Consider the following 27298-nt stretch of genomic DNA (forward strand, 5'->3'; position numbering starts at 1 on the left):
CAGGAGGTAAGGTATGAGATGGGATCTGGTACGAGCTTCTTCCCTGCCTCAGCCCTCACAGCAGCCTCCAGGAGCCATGGGCTGACTCATTTCAGTGTCTGTCAGGAGGATGCTCCTCCTGGAAATACTTGACATTCTTTTCAGGCTAATTTAGTCCCATGCTGGGCAGAAATGGCTCATCCAGAGCAGCAGGGTTTGGTTCCTGCAGCAGGAGATTTATGTGGTGCTGCTCTATGCTCTGCACCACAACCACACCGTGTTTACGTGCCCTTCTGGCCTCGAGGTCGCTGCTTTCCTTTAAATCTCTTCAGTTCTAAGTGGCCGTTTTCACCCTTCCTGTGTTTCCCACAAACCCCTCAGTGGTGGCGGCTCGAAATAGCTCCGAATGCTTCTTTTATTTTCCCTTCAAGAAACACATCTTGGCCACAAAAACCCAACCCGCCCAATGCTGTGAGCCCAAAGCAATGTGCAAAGCTCAGCGATGTGTTCACCAAGCATGGGAAGTTTGTCCCAGAACTCAGAAGCCTCAAATGGGGGCAAAGGGCTGGGGGGGAATGGTTTGAAACTGAGACAGGGGAGGTTCAGGTTGGATGTGGGGAGGGGGTTTTACACCCACAGGGTGGTGACGCACTGGCACAGGTTGCCCAAGGAGGCTGTGGATGCCCCATCCCTGCAGGCATTCAAGGCCAGGCTGGATGTTGGCTACATAGACAAGGCAGACCTGGAGGGCATGCTCGCGCGATATATAGGAGATGACACCTGCACACAGCAGGGGTTGGGAGCTGGAATGAAGCGGGCTTGCTCCCATCAATGCCACCGGCGAACACAGTCAGCGGCTGAGGGCAACAAAGCGCAGCCCCAAGCCCAGACCGCGCATATTGCGGGATCACCACCAGGGCGGGCCAGCGCCCTGTGACGTCATCCCGCCATGGCAACGCCGCGCGGCGTTTGGGGGCGGCGGCCGCGCGGGCTCATCGCGAGGGATTTGGCGCTGGCCGCCCCTCGGAGCGAGCTGACGGGACTTTGGACGGGGCGGCCGCCTCCGCTCACCCCCAGCCCAGCATCAGCCCATCCCATCCCGCCCCATCTGCAGCCCATCTCAAGCATCATCCCAACCCGGGCCGCACGGCCGGCTCGGGAGCGGCCTGGGACGCTCCGGAGCGGCCGGCCGAATGGAGCCGCCGTGCCGCTTGAGCCCCCCGGCGGGACGGCAGCATGGTGAGAGCGGCGGGCAACGGGGCAAACGCTGCGGGACCGCGTCCCCCAACCCGGGTTTCCTTTGTATGTGGTGCGGTACCATCTGTGCCCGCTGGGGGGGAGGGACGGACGGAGGTCGAGAGGCTTTCGTTGTGTATTTGTCTTTGAATCGGAGGGAAGCCTTGTGTCAGAGCGTGCTTAAAACCGAAGGCTGAAAGGTGAAGCGAGCATGGTGTGTGCTTGTGCTGGCGCTGTGGCCGTGCTGTGGCTGTGCTGCTCTTACGGCCCTGGGGCGCCCCTGGCTGTCAGCTAACCAGGCTGCTGCACAGAGCAGAGCAGAGCACTGCAGAGACGATCAGTGCTCGCACACGCTGCCTAGCAAGGTGAGTGGGGCTGTAAGCAGGGCTGGGTGCCTGCTGTGTCTGTGCTGACTGTGGGTGCCTGCTTTGGGGTGCTCTGACCTCCATAGCCCTGCAGTGCGAAAAGCACACCGGGAGTTATTCCATGGGGGTTAAGTGGGGATTATTAGAAGCGTTACGTGGTGCTGTTTGGCATTCTGTATGAGGCGATGCAGTGGAAGGGCTCATCCGGTTTATCAGATGTCATTACTGTAATGAGCCACCGTTCCATCTCGTTTTCTTTCTCTTAGCCTGGTTTCGTATCCCTGCGTCCCGATTCCAGCGGTGAAAGGCGTGGTGCTGCCATAGGTGGGCTGAATGGAGAGGGCCGGCTTAGCCTGTGTTTATTGTTGCTGTGCGGGTTTAATTATAACACACAACAATTTCCTGCGCCTACTGCAATATCAGTAGGAGAGTTTCTGCCAGGTGCTGCTGGTCTGCAAATGGGCTCAGTGCTAAATTCGAGAGCCTTTTAAATATCACAGCAATGGTTGGGTTGGAAGGGACTTCAAGGATCACAAAGCTCCAACCCCCTCCCACACACAGAGGCCACCACAACATTGGGATACCCAAGCCCAGAGCTGCCCAGGGCCCATCCAAACCTGGCCTTGGGGAAAATAGATTTATTCTAGAATCTCATCCTTACCACCCCTTACCACTCCTACAGACTGAAAAGCAAGGAGGAATATCAATTAAACCACCATCTAAAATAAGAAGGAAGAGTAAGATTCAAGTGTTAGTTTGTATTTGCTGGTATTTAATGATGGCTTTTGCTTATACTTGAGAAGCCATTTATTTAATTGTTTGATATGATTGACGTCATGGTGGAGCTGGCTCTTGATAAACTTATCTGTTTGTCTTTATATCAGCCTGGTGAAAGAAAGCGTTGTTGTGTAAGAGAGGCTTGGAGGAAACTGCCTGGGGCAACCGATGATTTCAGGTTTCCCAAGATTAACAGGGAAGTAACAAGAGGACAGGCAACGACTCTGGGGAGCTAAAAGTGGATAAAGGCAACACAGAGGGCCTTGGAATAGTTCTGTTTGTTCTTGTAATAGTTTATTGGATTTCATGTGAAGAATGTGATTGATGGACGCTGGCACAGGGGTTGCCCAAAGGAGGGCTGTGGATGCCCCATCCCTGCAGGCAATTCAAGCCAGGCCTGGATGTGGCTCTGGGCAGCCTGGGCTGCTGGTTGGTGACCCTGCACACAGCAGGGGGTTGGAGCTGGATGAGCACTGTGGGCCTTTGCAACACAGGCTGTTCTGTGGTGACAAAGGTATTGTCAGCAGCGCTGTGTGATGCCATTGCTGACACTCAGCCAAAGGCTCAGGCTGTCCTTCCAGTGCTCTGTCTTCCACACAACATGAACTGTGGGGATTCAGTGCATGGCTCCACAAACAGATGGAGAACTGGAGAGCTGCTGCACCAAGCGCTGTGTAGGAGGAGGGTAAGGAAATACGTTAGCTGGGCACTCTCTGGTTTTACCCAGTGCTGTGCAATTAGTAACTTCTGGGCGTTCTTAAAGCTGTTTGCAGTTTGGCTGTGTTGGAATCAATGCTGAGGGCTCACTGTGGAGCTGTGCAGACTCCTGGTAGCTGTTACCTTGTGGGTTCATTTCTGCCCGCTACCACTCTTTGTCTTTCAGTCTCCATACACCACCTGTCCCCTGTGTGAGCTGTTCCATGTGCATACTGTCATTGCCTCTAACCCAATAACATGGAATTGGTGTGTTAGGAAAGAAGAGCAGCACAGGTGTTAATGTGGTGTGGGTTACCTGGATGGAAGAGGGCAAGGTGAGCGAATGGAAGTTGTTGCTGGTGGCTCTGGAGTGTAGCTATTACAGGTGGAAACTTAATGGCTGAGAGGGGACGACTCATACAGGTGTCCAGTTGGTGTTTACAGCATGGATATAGAATCATAGAATGGCTCCGGTTGGAAAAGACCTTCAAGATCATCCGACCCCAACCCAACCATCCTACCCTAACTAACAGCCCTCTGCTCAGTCACGGCCCTGACCACCACATCCAAAGGGCTGTTCAACACATCAGGGATGGGGACTCAACCACCTCCCTGGGCAGCCCATCCCAGTGCTTAATACCCTTCCTGATATCTCTCCTGATATCCCCTGGTGCAACTTGAGGCCATTTCCCCTCACTTAAAGCATTGCTTGGACAGTCTTTATTTTGTAATGTGGTTAAACATAATTGAACTTTCCCTCTCCTGACTCTGTCCTTTCCATAACCTTTGCTTTTCCTCTTCTATTCCAAGCTCCCATACTTGTAGCCATCTCAAATGTCCCTCCTGCCCCACGAGGGTGTAGTTTGTTCCTGTGCAGCCTGTCTCCTTCTGAGCAGCAGTTACATGCAACTTTCCCTGTGCTGCTGTGATCATCTGCCTGCTCACACGCTGCCCTCAGCTGGCTCCTGCAATGACACCCAGCAGCTCGTGGCTGTTACACTGAGCTGCTCACTGTGTGTTTCTGCTCTCATTGCTGGCTACGTGATGTGACAGAGCAGCAAAGATTGGATTTTGTAGCTTGCTTGCTCTGAGCAGGATGTTCACCCAGGTGACCTCTGCAGCCTCAATTGTTCTGTGGTTCTTGGCATAAATGAGATGAATAATGTTGTGATGCCAGCACAAATATTTACTTTTTCTGACTAATAGCTGCAGCTATTTTTGGACTGGATGCTGCTCATTGCTCCAGCAATGTGCAGAGCTGGTGCTCTCTCAAGAAGCTGAAATGAAAAAGCAAAGCATCTGTGCAGTGTTTTTGAATGGTGCTTCACCCACAGGGTGGTGATGCACTGTTCACAGGTTGCCCAAGGAGGCTGTGGATGCCCCATCCCTGCAGGCATTCAAGGCCAGGCTGGATGTGGCTCTGGGCAGCCTGGGCTGCTGGTTGGTGACCCTGCACACAGCAGGGGGTTGGGATGGATGAGCACTGTGGGCCTTTGTGACACAGGCCGTTCTATGGTTCTATGATCTGCACTTCCTGAAGTATTTAGGGCCGCTACTGCCAGGATCTGAGTGAAGGAGAAGTGATGGGCCGTGTCTGCTCGAGGTGCTCCATCGTTCCCCTTTGGAATGCTGCACACTGAAGAGAAAGCAACGTGAGGCCGCACGGGATATTAAGTGAGCTTTTCTTATAGGGATGTGTGCTACCTGTAACACGACCCAGGTCCGACACCCAAGTCCTGTACTAGGGCTGCTTTCTGCGGAATAACTTTGAATCTGATATTATGAATTATTGAAACAGCCCTGACAGCTGATATTTGAGAAATGGGCCATTTAGAAGCTTTCAGTTGGTTCCTGCTGGAATCACTCGGGTACAGGATATTCCCAAACATGCAGCATGGCATTTCCCTGTAACCTGAGCCACCTGTTTGTGCTGAGCTGCTACAGGAGAAGCCGTGGCCCAAGCCGTGCTGCTGTAGGTGAGGCAAGGCTGTGTCTATGAGCTCATGTGCACGGTGCTTGCAACTCCCAGCTCCCATTTGCCATCACTGTTAAAGCAACTCCCCTTTTTTAACCGCCTTTGCTGGTAGACTATTATCACATGTTTCATTTGAACAGCTCAGGCTTGTTGAGCTTCCTGAGCAGCCCCTCAGTCACCGTGACCTGATGCTCTTTGACAGTAGAGAAGAATGTGGGTGGTTTGGAAATGCAGCAGCACCAATCAGTCTCTCTGTTCCTTCTGTTGGTTCCTCAGTGGCTGTCAGTGGGTTTCTGTGCACTGCAGTTGTTCATTATTTACCTTTTACACTAAGAAAACAGTTTTTCAGAGTTCCTGGAGATTCTCCTGACCTTTTCAAGGCGACTCTTAATCATCCATTTTTACCTTTTGCTCAGCTTTAGTCAGATGCTTTGGGCTGCGTATGAAGCTTGTTCTCAGCCTTTGCTCTGGCCGGTAGTTACCGACCTCTTGGCTTGTTTGTTCGAGCTGAATCATCTGACACTTCCCTGCCTTCCTGCTGTCAGCCTGGCTGGCCCTGCAGGGATGGATGGGGAGCTCAGGGCTGTGGAGGAGCATGTGGGGCTGCTCAGGGCTGGGCTGGCTGCTGCCGTGGGACAGGACTGATGGGAACGTTCCTTCCAGCTTTACTTCTGTGGGGCTCATTGGAAATGCCCTGGCATTAATTGCACGTAGGGTTTGCTTTCCAAGCTGCGTTGTTGCTGCTTTTTAATTGACTTATTAAGTTAGAAAAATCAAAAGCAGAGCAGTAAGGTGACTTGGCACAACGGGTTGAGTCGTTCCCATGAAATGTGATTTTGGGACTGGATGAGAAAAGCTCCTATGTTTGCTGCTCCAAACATGAAGTCACCGTAGCACCATCAAGTTTGCCTTTACTAAGGGAGAATCACAGCGCTTAACTCTGAAGTGATGCTTCCAATTACGAAAGGCTTTGTTTTGGGCTGCACTTCATGCGCTCTGATTTGCACTGGAAGTCACCCTGTGAGTGCAGCTTCGTGCTGTGTTTCATTAGAGATAACTGGAGGCTGCTGCTGCAAAGGGCTGTAGCCCTGTGGTTGCTCCCCCTGGCCAGCACTGGCTGCTGCGGTTCATTTGGCTGTGGTGTGAGCTGATAAGCTGCTTGATGTGGTAAACTGCTCTGCGAGGTTTACTATCGTGTCAGCAAGCAGAATGGCCTTACCCTGACTGTGTGATCATTGGATCCTGTGCAGGAGTGGATGGGAATGAATCTTAGGGCAGGGAATGAAGACACTCTCACCTGTTTCATTTCAGCCTGTGTCACAAAGGCCCACAGTGCTCATCCAGCTCCAACCCCTGCTGTGTGCAGGGTCACCAACCAGCAGCCCAGGCTGCCCAGAGCCACATCCAGCCTGGCCTTGAATGCCTGCAGGGATGGGGCATCCACAGCCTCCTTGGGCAACCTGTGCCAGTGCGTCACCACCCTCTGGGGGAATGCAGAGGGACAGAGCATGGCAGGGCTGCTCCTCATCCTCAAACTGCTGCCTGTAGTCGTAAGAAACTGTGTTCTCTATATGCAACTGAACAGTCTGCTCCTGTAAAACAAAGCCCATCTGGTTTTGTAAGTGGTTAATCAGAGTGTTATTTTGTGTAGAGATTCTGACGTGAGGCTTCACATATTTGGCCGTGTTTACAAGCTGCTTGGGAGTGTCTGCAGAGCTTCAGATAATCATCTCGAGAGTGTGTGTGCCACAGGCTGCTTGCTGGGAGCTTCACTGTCCCCAGTTACTGCTCTTCTGAACCCAGGTACAGTGAGATGCTGCTCTGAAATCAGGGCGGTGGAAGGGCTGAGACAATTAAGTGGCCCAGAGAGGCTGTGGATGCCCCGTCCATCCCTGGAGCTGTTCAAGGCCAGGTTGGATGGGGCCCTGGGCAGCCTGGGCTGGTATCAATGTGGAGGTTGGTGGCCCTGCATGCAGTGGGGAGATTGGAGCTTCATGATCCTTGAGGTCCTTCCAGCCCAGGCCATCTGTAATTGTAATTGATAGGGAATCTTTTGGAAAAGCACTTGCAAACATTGGAGTAAGTCTTTTTATTAATCATAAATGATTGTAAGCTATGCTGTTTTGCTCACAGAAAGCGAATGCAAGGCTTTGTGTGCATGACTCAAATTACATGTGGTTCTGAAATTTAATAAGTCCTTTAGCAGAGGGTTAGAGTGGAAGACAGTGGCTATTAAAAATCACAGCTCTTATGGAAAGCATACCAGTATTTGTGGCAGAATCAGAAGTCATCTTGGATGAAATCCTTTGGAGCTTGAGGAGGATGTGAGGGTGCATCTTATCTATGCTGTAGGGCCATGTGTCATTTAATGGTGCTGTTCTCAAGTGCATTGAGAATGGCAGAGGTGATGCTTAGCTTTCTTTGAGCTTTGGTTCTGTTGCTCTCCTGCCTGCAGTGACTGCTGTCCTGTGCCCCAGATGGTTTTTCATAACCTTCTGTAATGTCTCTGCTCCCTTCCTGAATTCCTCAAATACCGAAGTTCTGTGTTACTATCAATTAGCTATGCACGATGTGGCACATGCTGGAGCTGTGTCCAGGCTGCATATCTGCCTGTTAGGCAATCAGCAGCTTAAATGCAGGGTTACTTCATAATCTTTAAGGTTTTTCCCAACCTGGATGATTCTGTGATTCTGTTACCTGCTGCTCACAAGGCTGTAGCTGAAATACTGTGTCCAGTTTTGTTTCCCCCTGTATGTCAACAAGCTGCAGAGCCTCAAGCACAGCAAGGAGGACAGTGCATGTACTACATGGGAAGCTGGTTCAGCTTGGAGGAGAGAAGGCCATGCTTGTCTTGCAATGGGGTTGTGTTGCCTCCATCCCTTGCAGCCTCCCAAGATGGAGCTGGACAAAGCCTTGTGTGACTTGCTTTGACTTTGAGGTCACAGTTGCTTTGAATGGTTTGCAGTATGTGACCTACTGAGGTTCTTTCAAACTTATTTCCTCCCCACTGTGATTCAAAGTGTTGCAAACCCTGCTGGCTTAAATCATCATCTTGATAAGACGTGGTTAAAACCCCTCTAAATTCACGTCACAAATGGATTTTTAAAGGACTTGATTTCTTACATTTCAGGACATAATTGAGCTGCAGAAGCAATGTAATCTCTTTTTGAAGTATCTAATTGAAGCTTTAGGGTGCCCATGAGCTTTAGTGGTTTTGACTGGCTGCTGTAAATACCCGCTGCAGAAGGGTTTCTGTCAGTGCTTTTCAATCAGCTGTTCGATTGTCCTATTGACTAAAGTGTCCGTGCTATTAAATGAATGAACTTCATTAAGGCAGTAATCAGAGCAGGCCATCCCGACACAATGAAGTCAGACAGGAGCACTTGCCGCTATGTTAATGATAAGCATATTTTGTGGTTCTTGAAAGATCCCCATCTGGGGCCGTTCAGACCATTGCATCATTCCTGTTTTGGAAGCTGAAGGGAACACTTTGTGCACCATCCCAATGAAGCTGTTAAGTTTCCATGGATGTCTTTCAAAGCCCAATTCTTGCCGTGGTTGCTGAAATACTGATTGCCATTCAGAATGAGAGATGTGCCAAGTTGAAGGCCGTCCATCACAGCATCCGGGTGGTGTTTTCATGCCGTGGGAGGAGTTTGTGGTCAGAGCAGAGGGCTTTGGTTGAGCTCATCACTGCAATGTGGGAATGCTGAACCTGGAGCTGTGATGTGCTGCCCTTTGGGGCTGGAGGAGTCCTCAGAGCCGGCTGTGTAAGGAATGCAGCTCTGGCAGCATCAGCATCTTGTCCTGATGTTAAAGGAAGGGAACTCTGGTATAGTTTGAATACAGGTACATCTATTTTTTATCATTCGGATGCAGGTTTTATTTTCCTGTAACTCAGTAAAAGGATTTCTAGCTCAGATAAGCAACAGAATCTTCAGGTGTCTTTTGTGAGCTGATGCTTTAGTGCAGCTTTGGGTGAGAAAAGTGCTAACAAACCTGGAAATACAATGTTGACCCTGTGGTACATCTGCTGATGTTCAGTGCTGATGTTCAGTTCAGGGGCTGGCAGGTCTAAGTGAGATGTGCTCATTTCCTTGTTCAGAGCTTCTTGACATGGCCTGGTTTTAGCAGCTGCTGTAGGCTGGTGTTCTGTGACTCACTTTGAATGCTTTACCAAAATAGGTGAAACAAAACTAATGTAAAGGAAGAAACAGGAAGGGGGGCATGAGCTGTGTGTGGGACTGTACCTGAGTCACGGCCTGAGGAAGTGGTGCTGGGGTTGGTTTGGTTTTGGTTTTTGTTTTCAAGCCTTTTGTGGTCCGTGGTTTCTTTGCTTATTGGATTAGTGGCAGCTCAGCTTTACTTTTAAAGACATTTGCAGCCTTTCCTGCTGCTGTCACCTCTCTATTTCTACTCTGGTTTCATGTACTGAGCTCTACTGAGACAGTGTAAGAGGCAGCACAAAGCATCACTTTCTGCTCAAGGGAATTTCCCCAGTAAAACACTTCGACCTCTTCTGTTTCTACATGATAGTCTAAAATCCTTGCAGTTAGCGCAGGTGTTCCTATAATGCTTCTGCTGTGTATCTCCTCTTGCTGGGTTCTATCACAGAATCACAGAATTATCAAGGTTGGAAAAGACCTAGAAGATCATCCAGCCCAACCACCCATCAGATGGCAGCGCCAACCACCATCAGATGATCCAGCGAACGCACGGCATCAGATGATCAGCCAACCACCATCAGATCATCCAACCAACCAACCATCAGATGATCCAGCCAACACGCATCAGATGATCCAGCACACAGCCCAACATCCACAGATTTTCATGTCACATCAACAACAAAAAAAAACACCCACCATCAGATGATCCCGCCCACACACATCAGATGGATCCCGCAACCACCATCGAAATGAGGTGAGGGAAAGAAGAAATCCGCCAACCACCATCACGGTGATGCCAGCGCCAACACCAATCAGATGATCCAGCCCAACGCACCATCAGATGATCAGCCCAACCACCCCAGATCATCCAGCCAACACCAGGATCATCCATCGGCCCAACCATCAGATCATCCAGCCAACACGCATCAGAAATGCTCCAGCCACGCACCATCAGATGATCCAGCCAACCACGCATCAGATGATCCAGCCCAACCACCATCAAGCTCATCCAGCCACACCATCAGATCCAGCCCACCCCCATCAGATGATCCAGCCCAACCCCATCAGATCATCGCCAACACCATCAGATGACCAGCCAAGCGCATCAGAATGATCCGCCAACACATCAGATGATCCAGCCCAACCACCATCAGATGATCCAGCCCAACCCCCATCAGATGATCCAGCCCAACCACCATCAGATGATCCAGCCCAACCCCCATCAGATGATCCAGCCCAACCACGATCAGATGATCCAGCCCAACCATCAAGTCTCATCATTCAGTGGGGGATGAGGGTGGCATGGTGATTATTGCTCAGAGTACTTGGAGGATGTGGGGGGGAAACAAATAGGCAATTTTTGATTCTGTTGGGTAAGGTAATTGTGGAATATCCTGAGTTGGAAGGGGCCCATAATCATAGAGTCATAGAATCCTTTGCCTGGGTTACAAAGGCCCACAGTGAATCTGCTTGGGTCCAGCAGTGCGTTTCTTGCTCTTGAAGGCTAAAGGGATGGGATTCCCTGCTGTTATCTTTTGTCTCTAATGTAAGTTTTGTCTGCTGTGAAACTGCATTACTGTAACTCTGTGCATTTGTACATACTGACCAAGGTGTTACCATAGTTTTAGAAGAGGCTAAATGTTGGGCTTTGTGATAGCTGTGTAAGTGAGGGTAAGAGCATTAATAAAGTTTATTTCAGGCATCTCGCAACTGTGTGTTGTGACCTAACTGCAGTTTTGCTGGCAAGGTGCTTCTGGAGGCCAGACAACTTTCCAGGGCTCAGCTTCCAGTAAGTGATTTTCCGGCTGGGCCGACCTGAAACCAACCTGAAGGGACCCTTACAGAGCACAGCACGCGGCTCAGGCTCCTCCTGCAGCCTGATGCTGGACTTGGCCCTCCAGCTCCGCTCGAGGCTTCCTGGGTATCTTGGCAGTTGATATATGGGGTTGTCAGTGGTCCCACGGGTGACTTTGGTTTTGTTTTGAAAGCCATTCAGTGTCTGTTGCAAGAGGTTTATTTTGTCTGATTTCTGTCTTTTTTTCTGGCTCATACAGGAAGGTCCCCGACAGCACTGTAATATCCTAAATGAAGTAGCGTTAATGTGAGGATGTGCTCTGTGCTGGATGGGCACGTGACCCCCAGCTATTGCCACTCAAAACAAAGGCAGGCTGGAATTCTGGTGTATTTTCTGGTCTTTTCTGTTGTTTGTTTTTGTAGAGCTCCCAGAGCAACCCCAAGGGCTTCTCTAATAGGTGGCTTAAGGAAGAGCCCAAGTAGCTGAGGGCTCTCTTTAAAGCCAGTGGAGATGGGCGTTGGGTGGCTGTGCTGATAAGGATTCTTCCCGGTGCTGACGCTGCAGCGCTGCCTGGGGAAGCTTTGGAGGAGCACAGAGTTCACCTGTGCCAGCAGAAACGGAATGCCTTGCTTGGGTGATAGGCTGGCGAACAGTGCCCACTGCTATGAGCAGAGGGGCTGTGTCATTAAGTTGGGTGCTTTACACCTCTGCCGTGGGGATGCAATGGCACTACTGACTGGTTTTGATGTATTAGATCCATGTCATTAGGAAGTTATCATCTTACTGGGAACCAAGAGCTGAACAGACCGTGCCCACAAAGCCAAAATAACCCCATGTTTCCCCCTAAGATTTCCAGTTGTTGGTGTGGTGTTTGCTTGGCTTTTTTTTCTTAACACCGTCAGTTCAGCCAGTGCCCCAGCCTCACTGAGCTGCATGAGGAGCTACAAGGCATGGTTTAGTAGCTTAGTGTGTGGTAATGCTGACAGGAGGGTGGTCAGACTGGATGATCTCCCAGGTCCTTTCCAACCTTGTGGCTCTGTGAGCAGGGCCAGCTGCTGCAGGCTGTGCCTGGTTTGGCTTTGAGCATTCACCATGAGGTTGTACAGCCCTGGCACTGATTCCTGGGGCGTTCCGCTGGTGAGCGGCCTCCACTTGGACTTTGTATCAGTGGGGATGACCTTCTGATTCTGGCAGCTGGGGGAAGCTTTCAGCCCGTTTCACTATATACTTCTCTAGCCTGTGCTCCTGTCAGTTTATGTATGAGGATTTTATGGGAGCTTTTGTCCAAAGTCTTGTTAGAACTGGGTGAGAAACAGCGTCCCCAGATTTCTGTTCGCTCGGTGAACTAGTTTTGCATTGAAGTCAGCTGTCAGTGTGGGCAGGCAAGATTTCTTCCTTATGTCTTTTATTTTTACTGCTTGTTACCCAGGTGCTCTTGGGTGGCCCAGACTAAGCTGAGCTCCTCTAACAGAGCATCCAGCCCCTTGCCTGCAGCCAAGATCATAGAGTCATAGAATGGCCTGTGTCACAAAGGCCCACAGTGCTCATCAGCTCCAACCCCCTGCTGTGTGCAGGGTCACCAACCAGCAGCCCAGGCTGCCCAGAGCCACATCCAGCCTGGCCTTGAATGCCTGCAGGGATGGGGCATCCACAGCCTCCTTGGGCAACCTGTGCCAGTGTGTCACCACCCTCTGGGGGAAAAACTTCCTCCTAAGATCTGACCTAAACCTCCCCTGTCTCAGTTTAAACACTCATCTGAATGTTTCTGGGTCAGGTTCTCAACTACTAGAACGAAGTACCAAGGGAAGTGCTTGATCTGTCAGTTCTAGACGTGGCTGATCCCTGGATGATGACTTTATCCATGTATTCTCTAATGGCTGTGTTAAAAAGCAGAAGGGAGGCAGGATGGGTATTCCTGCTTGGTTGTGTTGCTGACCTTTTACTACTTAGGACTTTGTTTTGCTTTTTTGTCTTTATTTATTCAGGTCATGGCAAGCCTATATTGCTGCAGTCTAATGTGTAGTGGACATTTTTAGTAGCGCTTCTGATCTTGAGGAAATGAGAAGCGATGTTGGATATAGATAGGAGTGTCTCCAGAACATGGAGCCTCCTGGAGCACGTCTGGGTGGTTCTTGAGAACCTCCTCCAACTGTTGGCGTGACGGCGTCTGTGCTTTACAGCTGGGTGACCACAATGAATGTATTGTGTGTTCCAAGGGCAAATACAGAAATATTCCCCCTAGGAAATAAAGAGGCATTAAAGTAATTAGTTTGTGTTGACACAGTGAGGCTATGATTACTGCTTCATGCTGTCCTGTGGGAAGAGGACCAGGTGTTTGGCACCTTGTGTTCTGCGTCCTGCAGTTACCTTTGCAAAGCTGGTCCTGTGTTGTGTGCATTGGAATGTAGTGCCTGTTTGTGTGCCTGGGCAAAGGACGTGGCGTGGCCTTGTGTGAAGTCATTGTGTGTCCAGGTTTCCAAGATGGTGGGTTGGGTTGGTTGGAAGATGACGTTGTTATTTCCAGGTGATGGATGGCTCTTGTCTTTATGATGTGTGAATGGCAGAATTTCTGATCTATTCAGCAGTGTTTATCTCAACCACTCAGTGGGAGAAAAGTTGAATACCAGCCCAGGCTGCCCAGGGCCCCATCCAAACTGGCCTCGAAAACCTCCAGGGATGGATGGGGCATCCACAGCATCTCTGGGCAGCTGTTCCAGCACCTCACCAAGAGCGTCAGTGATGTGACTGGGTTGGGCTGAGTGGAGATGATGGCTGCAGGTCTGTGGGAAGTCCTGGCACGAGCAGGATTTCTTGATGAACACGTGAGCCCTTCTTTCCAAACAAGCCAGGAGCTGTCAGTAAGCAGCTCCAATGGGTCTTGTGCAATGAGTGCTCAAGTATGCCAGTGCATTGCAAGGCTCTTCTGTGGAAACTTAGTTATGTCAGCATTAAAGCTTGCTCACTTATTGCTCTATCCCAAACCAGATGAATCTAAAGGGAGATGCCCTTTAAATATGGGTGCCAGTGAGTGACTGCTTCACCATATCCTTGTGGTTTTATTAAATTTCTTGGTTGAAACTTGCTGAAGTACTGGGATGTTTTTGTAGGCGTGGTAGTGAGTGTGAGTGCTGACCAAGTGCTGTGTGTACCATACCTGCCCAGTCTGATCTCTCTGTTAGGCCCCAGTTACACATCCCATAGCAAAGGCCTTCGCCTGTTGGCAGTGGTTCATAGCTGCTAAGTCTGAGTCTGTGCCCTGGGTTTTGGGCACTGTTCTCCTTCAAACTTTTACAGTACAAAAACCCACCCACCCGCCACACACAAAATGTGCTGTTCCTGGTTTTGCTTTACCTTAATAAGTGACTTTTTCCTCGTTTACCTTTCTGAAGTGGTTGGGCTCGCAGCAGTTCACAAACAAGTGTTGCTGTGAGGATGTTAACACCTGCCTGAGCTGTTTGTTTCTTTTCTTTTCTTGCAGTGGAGTATATTGTGGAGTATGACTACGACGCAGTGCATGATGATGAGCTGACCATCCGAGTTGGGGAAATCATCCGGAATGTGAAAAAACTGGAAGAAGAAGGATGGCTGGAAGGGGAGCTGAACGGCCGGCGGGGCATGTTCCCTGATAACTTTGTGAAGGTGAGTTTTCCCCAGTGACTTCTACTGGGAGAGGATGGTCGTGGCTCAGTCAGCTGAGCTGCAGTTATGTGATGCTTCAGCTCAGATGGCAGCTGTTTGTTTGAGGAGCTCCTTCCTGACACAGCCTTCTCTGTGTCTGTGTGAAGGTCCAGGGCATGGAATGGCTCTAGCTTGAAAAGCAACAGTGAAATGAGTGGAGCTGTGAAAACAGGCTGCCTTTTGCATTTACTGTGTTTGTGTCCTGGCTTTAAGTGAAGGCTTTGCTTGCAGTTGTTCTTTACTCATTTTTATGCGCTGCTGAAAGAATGAATTGCCCACCTTTAAGAATGGTTGGAGTTAACCAGTTGTTCCTCTTGTGCCCCTTAGCAGGAATGCTTTTCGCTTGTCTAACACTTTTAACTTGTTTTAGCTCATTGCCAGATCTCTTTGAGGTCTAGGGCTGTGTATAAATACTAACTTCTTTTTCGATGCTCATTGTGCTGAGGACATCCTTGCCTGGCCCATAGGTGCCATGTAGGAAGGCGTCAGGCAGCACGGCAGTTCATGCCAGGTCTGGGCTCACCAAGGTCAGTTTGCTGATAACTTTAGAGGGTTGGAGCTGGCTTGCTTTTATGTGAAGAACTGAATTAATTGCATGTTGTTTTGCTTGTCTCCAAATTCAAGGAGAGCTTCCACGGACTTTGATGTAAATCATTGTGTTGTCAACACATGAAGGGCTGGTGAGCTGCAGGAAGGTGGTAAAAAAGCAAGTGGAGCAGAGCTGTACTTTGGCCTTACGAACAAGAAAGGTCCTTTGAGAAATGAATTGTCTCGTTGGTTACCTCACCCATCAGCTGTTGTAACTCTAAACGAGGTGGTGGCCTGTGTGTCAGCTGGGCTTCCTATGGAGCAGGCTGTGTTACTGCTCTGAGCACCCTGCAGCTCCTCAGAGCAAACCAGTTGGGAGTGGAGAATGGAGCAGGTCGGTGGGGTGGGCTGTGACAAGAAGGAGGGGGACCAATGTGGCTAGCTTGGATTTCATGCTTTTCTGAAAGGATCTCTGTATTACTGGCGTCAGTGTCATCTCATGCATTGCATGGGGACTTGGCTTGGGTTCATCAGAAGGCTGAATTGATTGGTTGGTTTTATATATGTATGCAAAGCAGTGTGTGTGTGTGCATGTATGTATATAAATACATCACAAGAATTGAATGGAGGCCAGTGTGTAACCTCTCCATGAATAATCTGGATGGTAAATTGTAATCTGCTTTTTGGGTAGGTTAGCGTTTGAAGCTGAAGGTGCATGTGCTACTCACTAGAGTTGCCTGGCTTTTTCCTATGTGAAACGTCCTGAATTATAATAAATACATGATAGTTTAAATTGGACAAAGCTGGACACGCTGTCTTGTTTTCAATGAGATGTTTATGAAGGGGGGAAAACTGGAACACAGGAAGTTACATACAAACACAAGGCAGAACTTCCTTGCTGTGCGGAGCTGGGACTGCTGCCCAGGGGCGGTGGACTTTCCTTCTCAGCAGTCAGGTCCTGTGATGGATGCCTTCCTGTGTGACCTGCTACTAGTTGAGTTGCTAACAGCCTTGCAGGAAATAATAGCTTTGTGTTGGTGTCTTCATTTTCTCTCAGACTTTCTGAGTGTTTCCATGTGGTAGTTTGATGGTAGCTGTACAGTGGGAGCAATTAGTCCTGCGCTGTTCAGGGTGCACCAGACGAAGCTGACATGGTGCTTTCTGGTGGGTGTTAGGGTTAATTTGTTGCACAGACGAGTAGGTGAGCTAAGCTGTGTTAACCCATAATACTTCTAAACAAAAGGGAGTCTGTGTAAGCTTCCTGTGGATGCTGATGCACTGCTGATAATGCTCGATGCCTTGTAATGTGTGCAGATAGCTCTTATTATTATCAGACTTTCTGCATGCTGAAGAAGGCTGGTGGCTGATTCTGTGTGCTGGCTGTTCTGTGGGCCCAAACCTTGGCAGGGTAAGCCAAAGCCTGAGGCTCTGTGTGGTTCTTAGAGCTGACTTGCACCATGTTATTCTGCATTCAAAGAGAGTGCATCCTAACCCTCAGTTAAGGAGAATCAGATGCTCCATAAAACTTCCATGTTCTTGGTTAGTAGTGCCACAGTGTGCTTGACTGGAAGGTGGGAGGTTTTTCCTCCCTGCCTCATAACAAAAGGTACTTTCTCAGTATTGGTTCTGACTCCTGGTTCATACACTCCTTATTTCTGCCTTTCTTATTTTAGTTGCAGAGCTCCTTTGCAGGTATGAAGGTTTGCAACCTCAGCTCCAAGTTCTCATTTAAGATTCCGGCTTGGTTTGTGTTCCTGTGTGCATTTAGTTAAGCTGTAATACTTGAACTGAGTGTTTTGTTCCTGACATGGTTATTATTGCCATTTCTCTTCCTGCTTTCTACATGGGCAGCATTGAAGTAAACAACCTCATAAATTCCTGAAAGGAACGAGCAGTGGAAACCTCGCAGACTTCTATTGTTTTCTTTGACAGCAGCTTTTCCTTTCTAAAGTTCATCACTGTGAAACGTACCCACACCCATTCGTGTTCAATACGAGCTGGAGTGGCCTGTAATGCTGCTAAATGGAACCGTCACCCTCCAACTCTTGCATTGATGATTTGGTGTTTGTTCATCTACTTGTTTTAGAAACCTTTTGTGCACACACAGTGAAATGGTTTTTAGGATTGTAACAATAATTGAAATAAAGTGAGCAGCTTTTAATCTTTATAGCCAGGCAGACTGTGGATCTGCTGCTCGTGACAGTGAAACCAGCTGGGTCATAAGCTCAGCTTGGGGCAGTGCTTCAAGTGAGGGAGGGGCAGCGGATAGATGAACTCATAGCTTCCATTGGTGAAGGCAGACAGGCTGCTGAGCTCATGGGGCACAGTGGGGAGCAGGCTGGGGTCCTTCTGAAAACATGTGATGGGTGTGCCCACCTGTGCACAGCAGGGCTGTGCTGTGCTCAGTGCTGTGCTGTGCTCAGTGCTGTGCTGTGCTCACTGCTGTGCTCAGTGCTGTGCTCAGTGCTGTGCTGTGCTCAGTGCTGTGCTGTGCTGTGCTCAGTGCTGTTTGCCCGCAAGGTGTGTGCCGTCCTGCTCAGGTTAGTGAGCCCCTGAACTTTGCTCGCTACGACATTTTCTTCTCTTCCTCCTCTGAAATAAAAAAAGCAGAACACAGGGTGTGTTCGAGCAAATATGTCCCTGGAAGTGGTAAGCTTGCTTTAATTTCTGTACGTTCTTGAAACCAAATAGCGTACGTTGATTTTGTGCTCAGGGAAATGAATGCGGATGGCAGCATGAGTTAAAAAAGCGATGGTTGCGGTATGATTTGTTAGGTTTAATGTACTTTGTGTATGCGCTGTCTCTGAGCTGTTTGAGTAACAGAATGATTCGGTTTTGGTTTGGGTGAACTTCTTTCCAGTGTACAGAGATGGGCAGGAATTGTAGTCGGCTGCAGTGCTTGCGTGAAGGATTCCTAGTTTTCTTACAACTTGTATTGTAACAGTTGAAAAAATGGATCAATAGCTACAAAATTCTGTACTTAATGTCTGTGTAATGGGCCATGCGGTTAGGAAGCAGATATGGGAGTCCTCTTTATTAAAGTCAGCAATGAAATGCGTACCTGCTTCCAGAGCTTCCAGATGGGCGCTGCTGTGCGTCACACCAGGCCGTGTGTTTTGACACCTGTTCGCTCTGAATTCTTTGCATTCAAGTAATGCTTGGGGGAAATTAAATGTATGCTACTAAATCAGCCCTAGCAGTGCAGGGATGCTCTGCTTTACGTAGCTGTCTCCTTCCTTTTGTGCTGTTTTGAGGACATTGGCACAGATTAGGTTTGCCAGAGGATGAGGGGCTTTGGGGGTATGGAGGCTTCTTTGGCTTCCTGCTGAGGGGGGAGGAAAGCTGGTCTGGTGGGGAAGCAGCTTTTATTTGGTAGGACTTGGGGTTAGTGCTCAGTGGGGCTGGGCTGGTGCTGGAGGAGCACCCAGGCTGTTCCCAATCCCATCTATTGAGTAGGATGGTAACAGGGATTAGTGCGACTGTGGGGTGAGAGAATTCACAGCTCTGCCCTGTGTGAATGAACAGTGGGACAGGTGTGAAGGTAAATGGCTCGGCTGTGCCTTGCATATAATGAGGTGGAACCTTTGTTTCTAAAAAGGAAATAAAAGATAAAATGCCTTGGCAGATAAAGCCAATGACATTCAAATGCAGATGTGTGTAGTAGTTCTTGTTAGGATTCGGAGCTCATCACAGATTACTCATGTTTATATGGGTCTTTATTTCTTCCTACAACTAGGTCTATGTATGTCTATCATGTCTATGACTGTGAGGGTGGGCAGTGATAGGACAAGGGGGAACGGTTTGAAACTGAGACAGGGGAGGTTTAGGTTGGATCTGAGGAGGAAGTTTTTCCCCCAGAGGGTGGTGACGCACTGGCACAGGTTGCCCAAGGAGGCTGTGGATGCCCCATCCCTGCAGCCATTCAAGGCCAGGCTGGATGTGGCTCTGGGCAGCCTGGGCTGCTGGTTGGTGACCCTGCACACAGCAGGGGGTTGGAGCTGGATGAGCACTGTGGGCCTTTTCAACCCAGTACATCCTTTGATACTTCTGCTTTCCATAAAGATGAATCTGCCCATGCAGTTCCGTGGAGCTGTGTGCCCTTGGATGTGTGCAGCCACACTCAGGTGTTGTGGGCTGGAAAGGAGAACTGCAGTATGTGTGTGGTTACTCCTTCAGCCACATGAAGCAATGTGCACTTCTGCCCTTCCTTCGTTCCACTGCGTTGTGTGTAATTTTGTAACTTCCTTTCCAAGTGCTGGAAGTTTGTAGGGAAAGTATGTTGCATCAGGTGCAGTTTGCAGCTACAATTAAGCGAGCTGCAGAGTGTATGTGGTGTCTGGGCCAGGAATAACTAGCAAAATGCATAGGAGGCTTAGACTAAGTTTAGACCTTTTTCTATGTACAGAAATCTAAGGTACTGCCCTAACTATGGGCTGTGCAATTACCGTGTGTAATGATAGTGAAGAGGTCAATTACACAGGTAATATGTAATGCTGCATCCTGGCAATCTCTGGGTGTGCGTCCCAGCGCTGGCATTGCAGCACTTTCTCACGTGTCAGAGAACAAGATGTGCACACCCAATGCTGCTGATGGTACAGCTGGTCTTTGCTTTTTGTTTAATGAGGTTGAATGAAGCAATTAGATTTGCAAACGTACAGTGTGCAAGTACGTGTGAGCTGACCTCTGCTGTTCTGCCAGCCTGCAGCACCAAGGCCTTCATCACTGAATCACAGAATGGCCTGGGTTGTGAACCAGCCCCACTCTGCTGCCATCACCTTTCAGGTGTAGGAGGAGAGCCTCCTTTTCCCAGCCCAAACAGCCCCAGTTCCTTCAGTCTCTCCTCATAGGCCATTATTCTCCAAGCCCTTCCCCAGCCTTGTTGCCCTGCTCTGGACCCGCTCCAGCACCTCCATGTCCTTTCTGTACTGAGGTGCCCCAAACTGAACACAGCACTCGAGGTGAGGCCTCACCAGTGCTTGATAATTACCTTAGCTGGAATCCTTTGGAGTCTCACAGCAGAGAACAGCCGTAATGCCAGCAGGTACAGGAANGAGGTGAGGCCTCACCAGTGCTTGATAATTACCTTAGCTGGAATCCTTTGGAGTCTCACAGCAGAGAACAGCCGTAATGCCAGCAGGTACAGGAAGCCGGGGCAATGGTGAGCAGGGACGAAGGATGCTGCTAATTAAACATCAAAGTGCCTGTGGTGGTTAATGGAGCATGTGCTGCTCTGGGCCAGTTTGTTTCTGTTACTCCTGTGAACGTTGCTGGAGATTAATGTCAGCTTTCCTTCCAGCCTCACAGTCCTGAACTGAAATACATTTAGCTGGAGTGTATGGAAGTCAAAATATAAAGTATTTATATTTATATTTATATTCAGCTTTGGAAGAGATGGAATTCAGCAGGAAGAGCAGCAATGCTGCCTTCCTGCTGAGCAGTCCCTGCTTCAGCCATAAGCTGGGGGATAAACCAACCCTGGGACACATGAAATTGCCCACAAGGTAACTTGTCTTGGAAAACAAAGGTTATCAAGTCTGAGTGTTGTTCAAAGCTTTGAGGGACTGTAACTGCTTTCATTTTTAAAGTGATTGGTTTCTGTTTCCAAGAATAACTTTGAACCCCTGGGTTGCTGCAGCGCTGTTTGCGCCAGCTGCCAGCAGAGCTCATCTGCTGGGTGATGGGGAGTGCTCCAGGGATGGGGTTCAGGCAGCAGCTCAGCTATTTGTGTTCATAAGGTGTCTAGATCTGTCCTTTCAGTTCATGGCAGGCGTGACAGAAGAATGGGGCAGGTTGTTCATTGTCCTTTCCTTGCTGTGGTTAAACACCTCACATCTGGTGTTCTGTGGACACTTGCATTCAAGATGAGAAAACCTACTTCCATGGGGAACCACAGTCCAAGGGAATGGACATGGGACACTGTTGGTTCAGGAGGCTGATGGTGTTACAGCTGCCAAGTGTCTGACTGTCTGCTGCTGTCATTAAGGCCATGAAGGCAGGAGGTGGTGGGCTCTGAACTGTTAGAGGGGAAGGCCTTGTGCTCCAGGAGCCATCGTGTTTCACTGCACTTGGTCAGAGTTTTTGACTCACATTTGTATGTGACGGTGTTTGTCTGCATCTGCACACAGTAACACACCGATGTGATGTTAGTCTTTGATAAAGCAGTTTTGCTGCTGTAGGGTGAAGGGTTGAGGTGGTACAAGCAGAGCAGTTGCCTGTTTCACAGAATCACAGCACGGCCTGTGTCACAAAGGCCCACAGTGCTCACCCAGCTCCAACCCCCTGCTGTGTGCAGGGTCACCAACCAGCAGCCCAGGCTGCCCAGAGCCACATCCAGCCTGGCCTTGAATGCCTGCAGGGATGGGGCATCCACAGCCTCCTTGGGCAACCTGTGCCAGTGCGTCACCACCCTCTGGGGGAAAAACTTCCTCCTCAGATCCAACCTGAACCTGCCCTGTCTCAGTTTCAAACCATTCCCCCTTGTCCTATCACTGCCCACCCTCACAAACAGCCATTCCCCTCCTGTTTGAGTGCTCCCTTCAAGTACTGAAAGACCACAATGAGGTCTCCCTGCAGCCTTCTCTTCTCCAAGCTAACCAAGCCCAGTTTGCTCAACCTTTCCTCATAGGAGAGCTGCTCCAGTCCTTTGATCATCTTAATGACCTCCTCTGCACTCATTAATTTGCTCGTTCCAATTGCTTCTCTTCCCTACAATGAGTGGCAGGTTCAACTCTCATCTTTATTTCCTGCCCAGTAGAGTGTGAATCAGAAACCTCATTTCCAAGAGCAGGAGTAGACAGTACCATTACTGCTGTTCTGATGGGCTGAACAAGAGCTGAGAAGATGATCTGGAGGCTCCAACACTTAGGTCTGTGACTTTTCATCTCCCTGTTCTTATGTACTGTGCTGCTGCTTGAAGAATCCACTGAAGGATTCAGGTTTGTTGGATAATGAACTTCTCTGTGTCCTGTTGTTCAGGAGCAGGCGAAATTTATGGCCATCCATCCCTTGTGTCCTTTCAGCCTTCTGACCTGGTTTCTGCATCATCGGTCATTCCTTGTGGGGCAGGCAGTGGGCTTAGCATTACCCTGATCTGTGCTGGTGCCAGCAGTGTGTAAGGGGTGTGACATACACATTTAATGGAGGCTATAAAAAAGGAGAGCCATTACTGCTGTGGTTTGCACCAGAATAAGTGGGTGATTGCTCCCAGGCTGAGCTCTTGATGCTGGGATTGCTTTGCTGACCTCGTAGTGCCAAGTCATACATGCATGAAGTCTGTGTTGCTCATGGAAATGCTGACAAGCCTCTCGCTGTAGTGGGTTGGCATAATACGAATATTAAAACTCCCAGCTGCAGTGGATGTCAGACTCGTTTTGTTTTTGCTGGCTGGCGATGAGTGATGGCCTCATCTCAGAACAAGCTGAAGTGTCTGGGAAAGCTTCCATTGTCATAATGCAGGCTCTGTTGAGATGCACAGGTCTGCCTTCAAACAGCAACACAAACCACGAGAAACCCCTTCCTTGTTCTGAAGGCAATGACTGGCAGTCCCGGGAAGGTTCAGATAGAACAGTAACTGGGACGTGTTGTTTTGGTTTGGGTGAAGAGCTCAGACCTGTGTGCACTGTTTTGTCATAGGGATATTAATAAACGTTTGAATCAATTAGTGTCTGTTTTCAGTGATCCCAAATGATATGTGTCTTGTTTAAAGATGGCTTCCTTTGTAAAATCTTAATGTGTCCAAAAGGTCAGAATGGTAACAGTGATCGTAGAACCATAGAATGGCTTGGGTTGAAAGGGGCCACGATGTTCAGCTCGTTGCAACCCCCTGCTGTGTGCAGGGTCACCAACCAGCAGCCCAGGCTGCCCAGAGCCACATCCAGCCTTGGATGCTCAGGATGAAGCTGGTGGAAGCAGTAATTGCTATGTATGTTGAGTGTCCTGATGTGTGCCTTTGGAAATGGACATAGAGCAGTTTCCTGCTGCTAGAAGTGATGAAATACAGGTTTGTGGTATGCAGTTGTGGAAAACAGAGATTCCTGGTTTTGCTTTACCTTGATGTGATTTTAATAGTCATAGAATTGCTCAGGTTGGAAAAGACCTTCAAGACCATCAAGTCCAACCCCAACCCAACCATCCTACCCTAACTAACAGCCCTCCGCTCAATCACAGCCCTGAGCACCACATCCAAAGGGTTGTTAAACACATCAGGGATGGGGACTCAACCACCTCCCTGGGCAGCCCATCCCAGTGCTCAACAGCCCCAGCTCCCTCAGCCTCTCCTCGCAGGGTTGATTCTCCAAGCCCTTCCCCAGCCTCATTGCCCTTCTTTAGACCTGCTCCAGCACCTCCATGTCCTTTCTGTACTGAGGTGCTCTGAACTGGACACAGCACTCAAGGTGAGGCCTCACCAAGGCCGAGTACAGGGGCAGGATGACTTCCCTAGTCCTGCTCACCACACTATTCCTGATACAAGCCAGGATGCCACTGGCCTTCTTGGCCGCCTGGGCACACTGCTGGCTCATATTCAGCCCACTGTCCATCAGCACACCAAGGTCCCTTTCCATCAGGCAGCTTTCCAGCCGCTCCTCCCCAAGCCTGTAGGGTTGCCTGGGGTTGTTGTGACCAAAATGCAGGACCCAACACTTGACCCTATTGAAACTCGTATAGTTTGCCTTGGTCCATTGATCCAGTCTATCCAGGTCCCTCTGTAGCTCCTTTCTCGCTTCAGGCAGATCAACACTCCCTCCCCACTTGGTGTCATCTGCAGACTTACTGAGACTGCACTCAATACCCTCATCAAGATCATTAATAATGATGTTAAGTAGAAGTGGTCCCAGTTCTGAGCCCTGGGGGACACTGCTCCACTGACTACAACTCTTTGGGCCCGGCCATCCAGCCAGTGTTTGACCCAGCAGAGTGTACTCCCACCTAAACCATGGGCAGTCAGCTTCTCCATGAGTATGTAATGGGGGACGGTGTCAAAGGCCTTACTGAAGTCCAGACCACATTGACAGCCTTACCCTCATCCACTATGCGGGTCACCTTGTCATAGAATGAAATCAGGTTTGTCAGACAGGATCTACCATTCATAACCCCTTGCTGACTGGGCCTGATCCCCTGGTCGACCTTTAATTGGTCTGTGATGGCTCCTCCCAACATTACCTGTTCCATAACCTTTCCTGGCACTGACATGAGATTGATAGGTGTGTAGCTACCAGGATCGTCTTTCTGTCCCTTTTGGAAGATGGGCGTCCCATTCACCAGTAATGCCCTGGGGAGGGATAATTAATGCTTCAGTTCCTCATTGGCAATATCACAGCCTTTGCTTTACAAGGATATTCTAAAAGTTAGTAGCTTAAATGTTGAAACAGCAGTTGCTGACCTATTTGTGCACTACTCACCACCCTCTTTGCTCATCTTGTCTCTAGATTTCTTGCTGGCAGCCACAGCGATGGGCTCCATGTGCTTCTTGTTCCCCCCGGCCTTGTGAAGCAGCTTTCAATGATGCTGTGCTCACTGTCCTTTCTGATTCACCCATGTCAGTTACTATCCACTTCTGGATTTGAGTGTTGCTGACATCTGGTACTTCACTGTTCATAGCAGAGTTTCTCCAATGGTTTTGTAGCTGCCTGCCTGTGTTCTTACCCCATAGTCCTCTTGGTCTTTTCCCTGCATCCTTTCCTCCGTTGTGTCCCCCATTTCACTAAGTGCATGCAGTTCCATCTTGTGAAATGCTGTGCAAAGTGCAGCATTAGTACAAACAGGGATGGACTCCCTCGTGGTGAGTGTTCTGGAGGCTGCTTTAACTCATGTGTGTCCAGCCTGCTGCCTTGCCTGGGCTGCACTGACGGGGCAGGGCTTGTCTTGGGCCACATCTACATGGGTTGCACTCTAAGTAATGCCTCTAGTTTATTTCCATGGAAACTACAGCAGGTACAAAGAGCACAACAGTATTGTTAGTGCACACAGTCAGCTACAAATTGCTGTTGTTCAACATAGTCACTGCCACGATATTGAGGGGAAAAGCAGCGTTGAATGGCAGTGGGTGCCATTCTATCCTCAGTCAGGAGTTCAGTTCCCCTCCATTGCTCCATCCACACTCCTATGACAGTCATCATTGAGTCAGCTGCCCTCTGCTGCCATCCGTCACACTGCAACAACATGGAATGGGACACTGGGGGGAAGGATCAACCTGCACTGCTATACCACCAACATCAGCCTCGGACACTGTGCGCCAGTGTAATAAAATGGGAGGCATTGCTTTTGGAGCAGCCCTTCTAAATTATATAGTATACTTAACATCATTACATAACACAACTTACTTGAATCAAAAGATTTTGTATTAAAAAAATAGGAGGCAACAAAACCATAGAACTGTTGGGGTGTTTGATTGAAGCCTCAGCCTGGGTCAGTGGTAGTGACTGACATTTGCAGTGAGGTCTCAAGGTGTTTGTCTGAGATTTTTGATGAAATTTTCCTCTTCCTGCACCTCGTCCTTGAAAATCATTGCTTACAAATGCGTGCACTGCCAAAAAGTGATGTCTGAGTTTGGAGTGCACACTTCAATGCAGAATCACAGGGGTTGGAAGGGACCCCGAGAGGTGCAGCAATACCCTACAGCAGGTCATGCAGGTGGGCATCCAGGTGGGTGTTCAATGCGAGATGCTCACAGTGCTCTCTTTGCTGGAGACTCTTTTCGCTTGGAAGACAGAATCTCTGCAAAACTTGAGATCTCAAGGGCAGAAGTCTCTGAGCATGAGGGAGAGCAGAGGCAGGATGACTTGGCTGTTTGCTGCAAAGCCTCCTTATGTAATGGAAATGAGCGAGAGGAAAAACTGTGCTGTCAGTAATCTTATTCCACTCTGTTCCTCTGGGAAATAGGAAAGTGCCCAGAACTGTTATCATGAAGTTCATGGTGTGCTTGAAAGCACCAGCAGCTTTCCAGACCTGTTCTGTTTCCTGACTGGACAGCAGCAGTGAGGAGCTTTCAGGCTTTTAATGTTCCAGAAAGCAGCAGAGCTGTATCCTGGTGGATATGTTTTTGTATTTTCATCCATTCATGTCTTTTACTGTCGTAAAGCAAGGCCTTTGACACTGTCCCCCACAACATCCTTATGTAGAAGCTGGCTGCCCATGGTCTGGATGGGCGCACGCTCCACTGGGTGAAGCACTGGCTGGATGGCTGGGCCCAGAGAGTTGTGGTCAATGGAGTGGAATCCAGTGGGTGGCTGGTCACAAGCAGCATCCCCAAGGGCTCAGAACTGGGACCGCTTCTATTTAACATCTTCATTGAAGGGGATTGAGTGCACCCTCAGTAAGCTTGCAGGCAACACCAGGTTGGGAGGGAGTGTTGAGTGCCGGGGAGTAAAAAGGCACTGCAGAGGGACCTGGGTTGATAGACCAACGTAAACTGGACTTGCTGGTGCTTTGTCAGGGTGACATGCCGGTGGGATCTCTGAGGAGCTGGTCCTGGTACCAGCTTTATTCCGTGTCCCCAGTGATGTGCAGAGAGCATCTCACAGTGAAAAACCCCATTTTCTCAGTCTTGTTACAGTCTTGGATAGTTAAATACTGTGCTAATGGTGGGGAGCTGAGTAGTGAAAGGGGTGGTAGGTGAGCATGAAGTTGGTAAATGCCAAGCCGTGGATAGAAGAAAAATTAACCCCTGTGCTGTGGCTGTAGGAAGATGTGAGTTGGGATGAGCATCAGCTTGTGAACATTTGGCTGAGTGACTTCCAGTTCTCCAAAGTCCTTAATTCCAAGTGAAGTGGCAGCCAAGGATGGACAGGATGTCATGAGGAAGGCTGCTGAGCAGGGGCAGTAGATGATCATGGGGATGGAGCAGCTGCCTTGTGACATCGGAGCTGCCAAGGCAGGGACTGCAGCTGCAAAGATGAAGCTGAGGAGGCATGATCCAGGTTCTCGTGACTTTGGAGGCAGTGGTGAACTAAAGGAGGAGCACAAGTGGGGAGTGGGAAGCTGTCAGCTGGAAGCAGCTTGTTGCAGGGGGCTTCTTTTTGTTAGCAGGGGGTGTTCTTCACATGTTACTTTCTTTTCCTTCCTTTAGCAGTATCCTTACATCCTGTCAGTAACCAACTCTGAGCTT

The 27298-nt window shown here is 49.3% G+C and overlaps 1 protein-coding gene across 2 annotated transcripts in view; it reads left to right on the forward strand.

The window, feature by feature from the left end:
• Positions 1-1170: 1170 nt before the first annotated feature.
• Positions 1171-27298, forward strand: part of CD2AP (CD2 associated protein) — a 52270-nt gene continuing 26142 nt past the window's right edge. Inside the window, exons 1-2 of one of the 2 annotated variants that reach the window (XM_015859914.1) lie at positions 1171-1218; positions 14467-14628. In XM_015859914.1, the coding sequence (XP_015715400.1) occupies positions 1216-1218; positions 14467-14628 (165 nt within the window). In that variant the 5' untranslated portion in view covers positions 1171-1215. Of the gene's footprint in view, positions 1219-4613; positions 4728-14466; positions 14629-27298 lie in introns of those variants that run through there. The other variant, XM_015859915.2, reaches the window with a different exon arrangement.

This window comes from Coturnix japonica, chromosome 3 (genome assembly GCF_001577835.2).
Source record: "Coturnix japonica isolate 7356 chromosome 3, Coturnix japonica 2.1, whole genome shotgun sequence".
Classification (NCBI taxonomy): domain Eukaryota; kingdom Metazoa; phylum Chordata; class Aves; order Galliformes; family Phasianidae; genus Coturnix; species Coturnix japonica.